The sequence below is a fragment of the Polistes dominula genome, unplaced genomic scaffold, assembly GCF_049000335.1.
Source record: "Polistes dominula isolate Pdom_NZ unplaced genomic scaffold, Pdom_raw_medaka contig_49, whole genome shotgun sequence".
Lineage (NCBI taxonomy): Eukaryota > Metazoa > Arthropoda > Insecta > Hymenoptera > Vespidae > Polistes > Polistes dominula.
The window spans coordinates 3,382,253-3,396,509 of record NW_028300914.1 but is presented as its reverse complement, the minus strand read 5'-3'; the positions used below and the strand labels follow the sequence as shown (position 1 = coordinate 3,396,509).

General features: G+C 37.8%; 1 protein-coding gene across 8 annotated transcripts in view; it reads left to right on the top strand.

Annotated features, from left to right (window-relative positions):
* OtopLa (proton channel otopetrin-like a) overlaps positions 1-14,257 on the top strand; it is a 28,796-nt gene that overhangs the window by 7,106 nt on the left and 7,433 nt on the right. For 3 of the 8 annotated variants that reach the window (XM_015325955.2, XM_015325954.2, XM_015325951.2), the window contains exons 2-9: positions 1,906-2,144; positions 2,242-2,384; positions 11,424-11,745; positions 12,579-12,687; positions 12,771-12,931; positions 13,048-13,204; positions 13,283-13,797; positions 13,888-14,215. In XM_015325955.2, the coding sequence (XP_015181441.1) occupies positions 1,935-2,144; positions 2,242-2,384; positions 11,424-11,745; positions 12,579-12,687; positions 12,771-12,931; positions 13,048-13,204; positions 13,283-13,797; positions 13,888-14,215 (1,945 nt within the window). In that variant the 5' untranslated portion in view covers positions 1,906-1,934. Of the gene's footprint in view, positions 1-1,905; positions 2,145-2,241; positions 2,385-6,369; positions 6,841-7,979; positions 8,260-10,564; positions 11,120-11,423; positions 11,746-12,578; positions 12,688-12,770; positions 12,932-13,047; positions 13,205-13,282; positions 13,798-13,887; positions 14,216-14,257 lie in introns of those variants that run through there. The other 5 variants (XM_089169964.1, XM_015325958.2, XM_015325957.2 and 2 more) reach the window with 5 other exon arrangements.

Here is a 14,257-nt window from a genome sequence, read left to right as displayed (position 1 = left end):
ATAAAAAAGATAGAGGAGAGGAGAGGGGGAAAGTATCAAGCTCTTCGTCTGGGGTGGTAGGGGTTGGTTCATATACGTGAATCCGTGATTAAAGCCGGTGTCGCCGACGAACGCGAGGATTTCTAAATATATATAGAAAGGGAGCTTGCACGCGAGAGCTTTTCTGAGAGCTTCCAGTGGATAACGCGCACTGCTTACGGATAGGTCGGTTACATCTTCCCCCCTTTCTTTTCTCTTTTCTTTATTTTATTCTAAAGTATGTCTTCGGCGCGTATTTCTTTTTTCTATTTCCCCCTCCCCCCACGTGTCATATAATCAATCAGAGCTAGAGATGAAAAAGATACTTTAGATTAAATACACAATTTTGATTGATACACTTTCATTAATCGTTTACATCAAATTCCCATAGATATATACAACGTTTCCATGTTGTAAGATTGAAAACTCTTCCGCAATTATTACCAAACGATCAAAGATACTTTTCTATAGAGAGTGAGTTTTCTCACGGTACAACCGTAAATTCTCTCTTCCGTGTTGTTTTCTTTCACCGTGGTAGCCTGGGGCCGACCGGAAGATCAAAAACACGTAGATAGAAGAGTTACAGTGATGACTGAGGAAGAGAAAGGAAGGAAGAGGTGGTTGATGATGGTGGTGGTGGTAGTTGTCTGTCTGTCTGCCTGTCTGTCTGTCTATTTCTTCATTATTAAAAGACGGACAACGATAACTATGACGAGTTGTTAGACAAAGACAACATTTAATACGTACTTAGGATGAACGAAGCACGTGACACACGTATTCGAACGTGTGTCGATGGTAGCGCCATGTTTGGCGATCTCAGCTATGGGGAGAGAGTAAACAGCAAACCGAGTCCGACCACGATGTGGATTCTTCCTTCGGTCTCCAGTACCAAACCGATCGCCTTTCGATCCTTCCTTTTTACCGATCGCTCGTTACATCGTTCGTTCGTTCATTCACTCGATAGATCGATCAATCGATCAAATTTTCATCGTCGCGATAAACAAAGTTTCTTTATCAATTTCTCTAACTTTTTCTACCATAGATATTAACAATTTGATCAAGTTTATAATTATAAGCAATGCGATGGACTCGGTGACTACTAGTACGTAAAAGATTTTCTTTTAAATCTAATACTTTTTTTGTTATTTTTTTCATTAGATTAAATTTAGATTCATCTGACAGGTGTTTAAATTAGGTTTAACAATATTTACTTGTTGTCGATAATAAACGTGATTATTTCATCTTACAAAAAGAGATTTTCATTGATTTTTTGATAAGAAAGAAGAAGAAGATTGGATGACGACCTACTACTGATGTTCTACTTCCCTTTAGGCTTCTTTCTTCACGAGTACAAGTGAATTTGTTCGATCAAAAGATATCAAAAAGATACCTAACTTGTAACTCAATCTTGATCGTGTTTGCCCGACTTTGACATCTTACACAGAAGCTCCTACTCAGGATTGTTCAGAGTAATTTAAGTGGTGCCGCCTTGTGTCCTGTCCCATCGCCAAAGCAATTTCAAATCGTATTCCATTTCAAGATAGACGAGTAGGATCCTCTCTCTCTTCCCACTTATCCATCTTTATTTACAACCGATCGAACACGCCTCTGACATCCATTGCCGATCTCTTTTCTCTACCGATAGCAATTTCTCTTTCTAGGAGAATGGATTATGGAAAGTTTTTCTATTTCAGGCTATCTCTCACGATTTATTAAGAAGCACGCGATCAAAAACTATAATATATAAATATTGTTCATTTTTGAATACTCAACAGTTATATATATATATATTTTTTTTTATTGGTAATAGTCGTCTATAAAACCTACCCACCAACTCTTTCAAAAATTATTATTCTAATTTATTAACGAGTTAATGAGATTTTTTAGATCGTCAGAGGACTAACGACTCTGAAGAGATGCAACGGTGTCCATATCTCCACGAGATGAAAGAGCGTTTGCTCTCACAACCGACACCGACAGACAGTTTAGACATGGAAAGACTCGACGGTGGTACTCCCGTCAAGGAGGCAAATCTGCACAACGATTATCCTGCACACACAAATCCTGGTGTTATACCCGATCCACCAGAAATGCCTCCTGAATCTTTGATCGGTACCGTTGTTAAGGTATTTTTTTATATATTATAATAATTCATTAATAATAATAAATTACTATCAATTAAAATAGATATTATCTGATCATGTTATTCAATATTATTTGTAGCTCAACTCAGATGGTTACGGATCTCACACATCGCCAGCTCACGCGAGGCAACCTTTGGTCCCACAAAATGCAAACAATCAACCCCTTTGCCTCACCCCAACGCACACCGGACCTTCGAATGGCATGTTGCCAAAGAACGCCAAGTGAGTAAAATTACTGTTTTCTACGAATACCTTAGAGTATATACATATATAGTGTGTCGAGGATGATTATTCACGAATATACACTGCGAAGAAACGTCGCGTTTTGAGAAATGTCGATTATTTGAAAAATTTCTATTTATTGATTTCTTGAAAGATTTTCAATCGATGAAATATATTTACAGATATCAACACGTTGATGCGAGTTTCTTTTCAGTGTACACATCAGAATCATGTTCATTATCAATTCTCTAGGATCGAAGTTATGGAGATGCAATAAAAACGTTTACGAAGAAAGAAAATTCTTCGTGCCATTAACGGACGATAGAAAAGAACGTTCCTTCTTTTTTAACGAGGAGCATAAACGAGAGTTGACTGGTATATGGTCTTAGAAAGATATATATATATATGTATTTATGTTAGCCACATGGTAACATGGATACACCTATCGAAATTCAAGAGCATTTTTTATCTTTATCACGAATAGAAGTTTCTGGTATACCAACCATCACCAAGGGGAGAAAACTGAAAATAGTCTAGTCCAACTTCCTTAAGCCAGTCGTGCGTTTTATGATCTCAGCGTACAAGTTAAAGCCCTTCCCCCGTTACGGTTTTAGTAACACGCTAATTATAGACTTACGACTTATGTTAGTCTCGAATTTGCGATCCAAAGGGTGTTTCCTATTCTTATAAGAACTAGTCGACTTTATTTATACGACTTTTGCAAACTCCAGATATATATATATATATATATATATATATATATATATATATATATATATATATAAAATAATATAATATAATTTATGATAAATATTAGGTCTACCGGAAAATTGTGTCCATTCAAACAAACATTAGTTAAATTTTTCGTCACTATGGGTAAGATCCCATTTGTTTAAATGGAATATACAAGTTGCCACCATGTTGGCAAGAGTTAAAAAATAATTAAATTAATGAATTGTTCAAATTAAGAATAATTTATTATTTTATTTTATTTTAAAAATGGACAGAAATATATATATATATATATTTGGAAATGTGAATTTAAATAATTCATAATTTTCTGATAGAATCATAGGATTCGATTGATCATAGGATAAAAAGCAAGTATCAATAAATACTATATCGTGTATAACATTACATAAATAGAGTACGATTTCACACGCGATAGTAGAAGAAGTCGAATGGTGTCGTTATCGAGATCATCATACGTGTTGTAATACCGCAAGGACGATCTCCAACTTGGATTTATTAACTGTTCGATTTTCAAGCTTGTTTGTCCTTAATTAAATACTTGATTTATACAAAATAAGTCGGTCATAATTATTATTCGCTTGTTGCAATGTTTTTCTATTCCTTTTCTTTTCTTATTTTTTTTTGTTGGTCAATTAATTACGATTGACGATATCATATATTATGTTATATCAACCAACCAACCAACCAACGACAACATATCGATTATCGACTTCCATGAAAACTCGCGAAGGCCCTTGTTGCAAAAATCAATTACATCGTCGTCTTTAAATCTCACCCAACGACGACAACGACAACGACAACGACCATGATATCGTCGTATTAAATACTTCCGCCGTTTGAAGAGAAGAGAACGAAAGAGAGAGAGAGAGAAAGAAAGAAAGAGAAGAGAGAACAAATCTGTGTCAAGTTGTAGAAAAATTTGTGTAAGGACGTTCGAGCGAAAAAAAGATTCGCGCTCGTTAAAGCAAAAGATGTACTACGATTTTTATCTCTCCCTTTTTTTTTTCTTTTATATCACATTTTTTATATCTATCCTCCACTTCCTACTTTATCTTTCCACGTTTCTCATTATTCTTACCAACGAAGGTGTTTAAAAGGTATTACCGTTTAAAACCTAGGACAAAATTTTTTCGAGCAAGGAAAAAAAACCAAACTTATCCATTTTTCTTTTAGTTTAATATTCGATATTATTTTTTTTATTTTTTTTTTAATTTTATTTTTTCAATGACCTCTCCCCGTGGATCCGGGAGCTTAGTTCTAGAGACACGGGAATCGTGGCAGCACTGCGAACGACAGTCGAAATCAATACTCGTAGTGCGTGAGCCTTGTCTCTCTCTCTCTCTTTCTCTCTCTCTCACACACACTCTCTCACTCTCTTTCACAATCCTTGAAACGTGATATTACGAGGTATAGAAAAATGTCTATGTACATGAGAGTAATAGTACTATACGATAGTTTACAATCCACAAACTAGATTACACCACTATGGTTGTACAATTACAGGTATTTTACATTGTTATTACTCACGACAGATGTATAAATATATATATATATATATCCGTCATTGGTTACACAATACGGTAAAAGTTGATAACGAGCTGCTGCTGCTGCTAGAGATAACGACTTGGTCTTTGATTTCCGATTAACAAGAAGCCTGACCCAGGATTCTCATATTGATATTACTTTTCTCTCTTTCAATCCTTTTTAGTCATCTCCCCTTTTTAAAGGTGATGCTTGGGGATAGGAAAAAGAGAGTGAGTAACCTTTGACCAGGGGATGAAGGGACAGGGGGTGAAGTGGTAATGGAATCTCTCGTTAAATCGATGTTTGAGGTCCTAAGGATATCAAATATCGTCAGTATGGGATGGATATCCGATGATGAAACGATCGCGAATGGAATCGGGTCGAGTTTGCTTGCATGCATGCATGCATTCGCGAACGGGTCGCAACGATAAGAATTTTCTACGAGGGTAAGGTCAGTCACCTCGGTGGCAGCGTTATCGAGCGGGTCAGTGGGTCGCAGAAGCATGGAACTGTTACCCCCTTTACCTCTTAACGCCCACCCCCCACCCCTAGTTACTCTACTCGAATCCACCGCCTCATCCTGATTCCAACTAACGGCACAGCACCCACCCACCCTCTTCTCTCCAACCATTTCGCAAGCAAGAAAAGAGAGAGAGAGATTTTTCTACGATAAAAAGAAGGAACATAACAACTAACTGAATCGACTGGGATTGGGGGTTGTCGAGTTATCCGAGTTTTTCAAGAAATTCTCTCACGGCCTCTAAGAACTTGTTAATGGAATAAGAGATATAGGTGAAATCGAAGTAAAACTTTAGTTAGTTTTTTCTTTTCTTGGAAACTTTGCTTATACTAACCATAAGTTACAGTTTTATCCCGATAGTCATCGAACGTGAATAATAAATCGTTTAGAATTGTGTCATTAACTCGTACATAAGAAATAATATCGTCATCAACGAGGGTAAATTGAGAATACGAATAATTCGTTGTTTAAGTCTACGGTACAGTCGATAATATCGAGTAATTATTAAAAGGTTATCTAAAAAAAAAAACAAGAAACAAGAAAAAAAGTGGTTAAGATTAAAACGTAACGGTGTAATGAATTGTTGAACAGTCTCTAATATCTGATACTCGTAACATTGGTGAAAAGAACGAACGAACTAAAGTCTCTACCCACCTTATTCTCTCTGTCCACGTATTTGCGTTAGTAGGCCGGATTCATATAGAGACAGACGCAACGCGTAGGTGAACATAGATAAAAAAAGAAAAAAAAAAGAAAAAAAAGGGAAAAAAGTGTGTACGATGAAAGTTGAAATCTCAATGCGACATTCATCGGGACAAAGAACCTCGGCGTACCTCCGGAGATATTCCGACCGAGCGTGGTTGAAAGAAGAAGAAGAAGAAGAAGAGAAGAAGAAGAAGAAGAGAAAAAAAAAAAGAAAAGAGAGAATGAGAATGAGAATGGGAAGGAAAGAACGAAAAAACGAGAGAGAGAGAGAGAGAGAGGAAAAAGATAAAGAGGGTGGGTTGGTGGATTTCTCGATGGAGACCAACGGGATCCACCACACGAATCGGGGGTGAGTTGAGTTGAGTTGAGTTGAGGTGAGGTGAGGTGGGTGGGTGTCGTCATCGTCGTAGTCGACTCTCTCTTTCTCTCTATTTTCCTCTCTTTCCCTAACTATCTATATAGAACGAAAGCTTACTCGTAGCTAGTGCGCTTGTGCAAGAAGCTCAAGTCTGCCCGGGAAGAGACCTCCCGGCTAGCCTCAGTCTCCGGGATGCTGGGGGCGGCGATCGTGATTCTACCCCCATTTCATCGTGTTCTGATAACATAGAGTCTGTCTCTCACTCGTTCGTTCACTCACACACATTCTCTTTCTCTCTCATTCTCTCTCCCTTTCTTCATCGTTTTCTATCCTCGCGCACATTCGCTTGACTTTATCCCTATCCTATCCATTCTCTTCTTCTTCTCACTGTTTCTCTCTCTCTCTCTCTCTCTCTCTCTCTATTTTCATCCCCTCCGTATATATCCTTTTCTCTCTCTCTCTCTCTCTTTTTACTTCCAACTCTGTGCCCCCTTGCGTGCTCTATCCCTTCTCTGTGTCTACGCTTCACACCCTTTTCCTCCGCCAAAGCCTGGGTGCAGTCACCGCGAGTACCTTCAACTAACCACCTCCAGCAGGTGAGCAAGCCTTCTTCGTTCGTTCGTTCGTTCGTTCGTATATTTGTTCGTTCGTTCGTTCATTCTTTCTCTAAACACTTTTGACTTAGTGACTGAAATTCAAATTGACAAAGTAAAATAATAGAAAGAGAGAAAGAGAGAATGTGTATATTATTGTGTTCTCGTTGTCATCATGAATCGTCATCATTGGTATCATCGTCATCGTCATTGTTGTCGTTGTTATTGTCGTTAATTCGAGCGAAAGAGAGTGTACTTGATTCTTCCAGGTTATTGAGAGAGAGAGAAAGGTTCGGTCGTGCGCACGGGATTTTCCATTAGCTCGTTCGACCAAGTGCGCGGGATCAGAGACACTTTCGTGATAGTCCTTTCTCTTTCGTTTCTCTCTCTTTCTCTCTCTTTCTCTCTTTATCTCTCATTCTCTCTCTCTCTCTCTCTTTATTTTCCTTTAACTTTCCATCTACTTTTTTTTGTTGGTCACTAACCCGCTCGTTTAGCCCTCATCATAATCATCATCATCATCATCATCATCATCATCATCATCGTCGTGGGTTGAAGAGAAGGCTCTACCAACAAAACCCTCTTTCTATGCACCCTCCCATAGAAAGAGAGAGAGAGATAGACGCGTCCCTGTGTGCGCGAAAGGGTTTGCTCGGGAGTATCTGTCGTATCTTTCAGCCTCTCGCAACGCGTCTCTTCTCTCTCGTCTCTTACACAATTTTTTCTCTAACCATCAAATTATTTATTTTCATTTTCCTATTCCGTCATCTTCTTTTTCTTCCAATCCTCCCCATTCACCCTCTTCATCCTAGCTACCAATCAATCTAATCAATCTAATCCTTAATCTTTCTCGTAAGAACGTTCATTTGTTAAACGTACTCTTCCAATCATCTTTCGATTTAATTTCATTGAAATATATTATTTTATTCATATAAATGTTCCCACATATTATTCGATACATTTTAATAGTCGAGAGGCGTTCACCAAAATGGCGGCCTAATATTTCACAATCGTTCGATTATTTTCCTCTTTTATCCATTCCTTCATAAATAATTGATTGTCATTCCATTTGATCATTTTCATCCCATTTTAAAAACGATTTTCAAAACGAACGAAGAAACGTACGAACGATATATTTAAAGATCGTTAGGAACCGCGTGAAAGAGTAAAGAACAAGAAGAGGAAGAATTGAAAGAACAAGAAGAAGAAGACATTGACGATGGACGGTGGTGGTGGAGACTGTAAAGTCGCTACCGTGGAGGTAGAAGCGGCAGCCGCGGGTGACAACACAGCAACGCTTCCGGTCACGAGGCCTCTAAATCCGCAAAATTCACCCCCTAACGCGCAGGACAACGCAGAGAAGAACAACGCAGCTAATAAAGAAATGGAGCTGAAGAACGTACGATCTACGCCAGCGAAAAAGTAAGGAATATATCCGGAGGAATGACGGGCAAAAAAAAAATAGGGGGGAGGGGGTCAAAGAGGGTGGGTGAATGGGGATTATCGAAGGGGGGAATCTTAGAAAGAAGGGATGTAACACATTTTATAGTTGTCAATGATTAGATCGAACATATTGACATGTGTTTCGTTCCTTATTATACTAGTATTAGTAATAAATAAATCTAGGCATTAGTTACATTTTATTTTACAAATGTTCTATTATTCACCATAGTACGAATGAAATTGCAATTAAAATTTAGTTGTTAGCTGCATCGTTACGCACGAACAAAACAAAAAAAAAAGAAAAAAGAAAAAGGAATACGCGTAGAAAATGGGGGACAAATAATTGGAACGGTTTTTTTTTTCTTGTCGAAAGGAAAAACAATAAGAAAAAAGAAAATATATATATATATATATATATATATATATGAAGTAAGGTGCATCTGTGAACACGACACATGCATGTTATATATGCTAAAGAATCTTCTGGTTTTATCCGGTGTTTCTATTTATGACGTACTTCGTTAGCTCGTATGGAATGTATGTAGTACTTACATACATCGTTGACGTACAACAGCGGACGTACGTGTACGACATAACGGAGAACGTGGTGGACTAACGCATACATTATATGTACACGAGAAGGAGTATGCACTCGTGCACGTAGAAGGAACCACCCTACCTCGAGGGAAACAACCAACCGAGCGTGACAAAGGAGATAGAAAAAGAGAGAGAGAGAAAGCAAGATGATACCGTAAAGAAGGAAAGTCGTCAGAATCATGAAACAGATTTATTTCATAAAAAAAAAAAAAAATTAAAAAAAACAGATTGAAATGAAAATGTTGAAACTCTTTCGAGGACGAGTTGGATCTTTCAATATCGTTAAAATGTGATTATCATAATTGTAACTGGAGCATGTTTTTTCTCTTTCTCTCTCTTTTTCTCTTTCTTTTTATTTGTACTTTTCTCAACGACTGTACGTAGTAAAGAATTTCGTTTGAAATTCCAGCGAGTCGGGTTTCTCGGGTAGATGTAAGAAAAACGAAGCAACGGGTTTCTTTCTTTCTCCTTCTCTTTCTATTTGTTTTGTTTATTTATTCTCTTTTTCTTTTTCTCTTTAAACGAGAGAATCCGAAAGTATTTTATCTCTTGTCACATATGTAGATCGAAGGCACACAACACCGAGCGTGACACTCGTGTTAAGCATGTACGCTTTCTGTGGCGGTGGAATGGCTTCTCGAATTACTCATAGTCGCAATAGCATTAACGTTGGTTCTATCCAGCTTTAGCTTCTGTCTATTCACTCGCGTCAGTCTAGACGAGTTCTACGAAACGACGAGTGCGGTGTGTGTCTTTTCGTTCTCCACAGTATTAGTCAAATCTCTCAATCGTCTCGTTTTACTACATTCTCCTATCTCGCGTTGACTGCTAACAACAACGATGCAACATAGTTGCAAACGTTCGCATATTTAAGAAAGGAAGAATTTAACAAACATAAAGAAGAGAACTTACGAAAAGGGGTGATTTGAATTTCACTTTGGTGATGCTTTCGGATTAAAACGTAGAAGAATAAGAAAAAAGAAAAAAAAAGAAGTCGTTGAAAGAAAAAGGACGAGAGAAATCGTGAGGAGGTCGTTGATATTCAAAGAATTGAAAGAAAGAGTGTGAGAAGGAGTGAGAGAAAGAAAGAAAAGGGGTAGAAAATGACGATCGAAGGGTAGAAATTTAGCGAGGGACAAAGATACAGGGCGAGGGTGAGTCGAGAGGATCGGAGGGAGAGAGAAGAGAACCAGGAGCTGAAAGTAGGTACTTCGAAATATCGACCGGTTGCCTGGACCACTCTCCGAGTCCGTACTATACACCACTGTTTCCACTTCCTAGCGTTTTCCTCGTTCACGAGTGGTAAAAAGGCTGTGTACTGGATGCTGCTTCTAACTGCTGTTGCTCATCGAAAAATCTACTGTCCTTTTTAAGCTTTTTTTTTCTTTCTTTTTCTGAGAAATAAAATACAGAACTATATGAACATTTTCAAAGAACGAAAACAACAAAAAACACATGCATAAAATAATGACATTTTTATAATAGATCAGATGATTTTTACGTAACATTACATCACCGATGAAATTATAAAGTATATATTTCTTTTTTTTTTTGTATATACAGACACACGTCTCGTTAAAATAAAACAAAAAAAGAAAAAGAAGAAAAACTTAGTGCTAAAGGTTAATGCTTTTATTAATACGTGACACGCCTGTGCACTTTAAAAAAAAGTCTTCTTTATATGTCTCTTCTATATCTATTGCGATAGCCATCGAGTAAAAAGTGTCTGTGTCGAGTGTACGAGCTCGTGCGGAACACAATAAGGTCTGCGCCTCAACCCCTGAAATGCCACGGGGACAAAGGGTGGTTAAGCCCTTCTCTGCTCGAAGATGCACACCATACGACGTCGAGACTTTGTGGCCTTAAGTAGACGCGTCGAAAGTACGTTGCAGTTGTACTTGCGTCGATTATATCGATAAACGGATTTTCAAAAAAATAGAACAAAAAGGGATTTTAGTGAGAGAAGAGGAACAAACAGAAGAACAAGAGAACAAAACTGGAACGAGACAATTAAAATACGCGGATAAAAAATTCATTCTTTAATACGTGACAATAACAAACAAAAGTAACAGTGAAGTGTCGTATCTTTCGTTATAATCGTTTTATTTTTGTTTCTTTTTAAAAAAAAAAACATTGTAATCATGGAAGTTGAAATTGTTCCTCTGGTAGAAAACAATACGGTCAATGGAACGAATTCGGTGCAGACAGTTAACAGTAGAATACAAATGATCAAGAAAAAACGGTAATGTAATTTTTTTTTATCGAGCCATTAACGAAACATTATATAAGGTGTTACCAGGTTGTAAACATGACGATGCTATGCAATATAAAAGGGTGCATCTTTCCTTTATTTAGAAAATCTAATTTTACACCATAGAGATATGCGGTTATGTGATCAGAGAATCAGAGAAGCTTATCCTAGACGCTGAGATTTTTTTTTTATTCTCTGTTTCATAATCCGAGAGTTCGTGTACCTATATCTATAGTTATTTTTGAATTTTTCTTATTATTGTCTAATAATCTGACTTTTTCGTATTTCTTCACAGAACGTCGCTGTTCATCATCATGAGCTTCATCTACGCTAAATTATTGGTCGTTGTGTGTATCGCTTACGTCATAAGCGAAGTTGTAACACACAAATTACCGCTCTACTATTACGAAGGATTTTTCACGTATTTGTATGGTGCAAGCATACTCTTCCTACTTTACGTATTCTGCTTCCTTCTACAAGAAAGCGCCTGCTGTGCGCGCGGCAGTGATACACCGCCACCACCACCTAGGCCACAAAAACCACCCAAGGAGCAGAAGGATAAAAAGGATAAGAAGGATAAGGAACAAAAGGCTGCCAAAAACAAGAAAGATTTTCAGGTTAAGTATTAAACTTTTTAAATATGAGAACGAACGCAATCGACACCAAGTAAATTTCAAAAGATTCGCGCCTATCGAATTAATTACTCGCTATTTCTTTCTCTCTCTCTCTCTCTCTCTCTCTCTCTGTTTTATTTTCCTTTTGCAAGGGATAGAAAGAGACAGAGATTGAAAGGAGGAGGAGAAGGGAGTGAGAGAGGGATAAAGACTCCTTTTAACGAGCTTGCCTATTTATCTTCGTACGTACACCAAGAAGAGGAGGCCGTTCTTTTTCTTTTTTCTTTTTTTTTCTTCTTCCTTCTCTCTTAGTTAGCCGAGAACCTACGTATTTTAATATTCATAAACTCTTTTGTGTTAATGCGAAACGTCTCGCGAGGAGATTTGATATTTATAGCACGAGGCGTTCCATTTTCTTTTACCTTTAACAACGATCCTACTACCTACACACACGTGTATGTAGAAATATGTGATTTAATCGTTTTGCATTGGTATTTCTCTAACCATTCGGGGAGTCATTTATTTGATTATATTTTTAAACGTCAAGAATTAAGATGGAACGTGCGATGGAAGTTGGAATGTTTTACGGGGAAGTTTTTTTTATCGAGATTGAGCGTAATTGAATTGCACTCCTGCCAAAGAGGGACTCGAACGTTGTGTACGTGTGTGTATATGTGTGTTTCTCTCTCTCTCTCTCTCTCTCTCTCTCTCTCATCTTTCTCTTTCTCTTTCTCTTTTTTTTTATCCTTTATTCGTATCGTTTTTCATCGGGATAACTCAATCGATCTTATTCTCGAAAGAATAGCTTTCTGACTTGGGGAAAAAATTGATCTTAGGATGCAGCAGACGTGGAAGCTGGCGTTGCAACGCGTGCTTTACGTAAACGAAAAACTTCGCAGAATGATCACAGTCATGGAAGCTTTTTCCTACGAATCGGTGCCATAGGTAAAAAAACAAAACAAAAATATTAAGTGGATTATTTTCTCATCAATGAATATTTTGGATTACCTCTTTCACGTGTTAATTAGCATTCGGTTTGGGCACGATGATTTATAACGGATTGGAATTCGGAGCATTTTTCGAAGTACCACCTACCTCGCCCTGTTATCAAATACTTCAGGGTGTTAATCCAGTTCTACAAATGATTTTCACGTTCATGCAAATGTACTTTATCTTCATGAATTCCAGGGTAAGCGACAAAAATATTTGTGTTTTGTAATTAAATCGATCTTTTTAATCTGACGATATCGTGTTTCTTTTTTCTTGTTTGTTTGTTTTTTTTTAATTTTTTTTTTTTACAATCAGTTGAACATTCATCGATTCAAAGTAATTGCACGATTCGGTTTGATGCACGTGGTAGCGACGAATCTTTGCGTTTGGATTCGTACTTTGGTACTCGAAAGTCTTAAAGAGATAACGCAATATCATCAACGATTGGGACAAGAGGAAGCTGGAATTTTAGGTATTTTTTTTAACTTTCGTATCAAATAAAAAAAAGAAAAACAGATGAATATTGAACGTTTGTTATGTTTTATCGTAGAGAGTATCAAACAACACTCGTTAAGAAACGCTGGAGCAATCTTAGGTACGCAGCCTAGGGATATGGCCCAGTTACGAGAATCCCCATTGCATTCGTTTGTAAAAACAACGTCGGTAGCTTCGACCTTGATTCCGACAACAGCAGAATCTCTAACTCGAGCTATGAGAACCACTGTCAAAGCAATCCCAAGAGTAGCGCATACTTTATCAACAGCAGCTTCTACGGCCTTCATGACATCACCTAGTACAACACAGAGTACAACCACCACCACTACAACCACTACGTTCTTGCCCAATTTGACGACTACAGCTGCTACCACGTTATCCACTTTGTTGACCACTCTGACTACAAGGAGCACTACTACAGAAAGAACGACTACCCCAAGTACCACGCCATCGACTACAACACCGACTACCACCACTACGACTACAACAACGACCACAACCCCAGCTTCCATTTTATCAAACGCTTTTGGTGATTTCTTTGATTCATTTCAAGCCGATACTAAAGATCAGGTATGTTTGATTAATTTGTTATAAAGACAAACAACAAATTGATATTAAAACAATATTAATATAAATGAAATTTCGTTTGATCTTGTTTAGGTACATGAAGTATTTTACGTGAACAATGCGACAAACAGTAGTGATTACTGGGGCCAGAATCTTGGCTTTTATGCGGAAGCTTTGACGGAGGATGGTACGATAACAAACTCATGTGGTCGCGTCAACATCATGGGCACTATCGTCCAAGACGCAGCACCCTACTTGTTCCCCTTCATTATCGAGTATAGCCTGATCGGCGCGGCTGTGATATACGTCATGTGGAAACACATCGGTAGACACCCACGTTGGCCTCATCAAGCGGAAGCTGATCTCGAGCGTCGTCTGGAAGTCATGCTCTCGAGAAGGGCGGTCGCCCTAGCTCATGCAGGTAATCGATTATAATTTATTCCAAGCACTCATTTTCTACTTT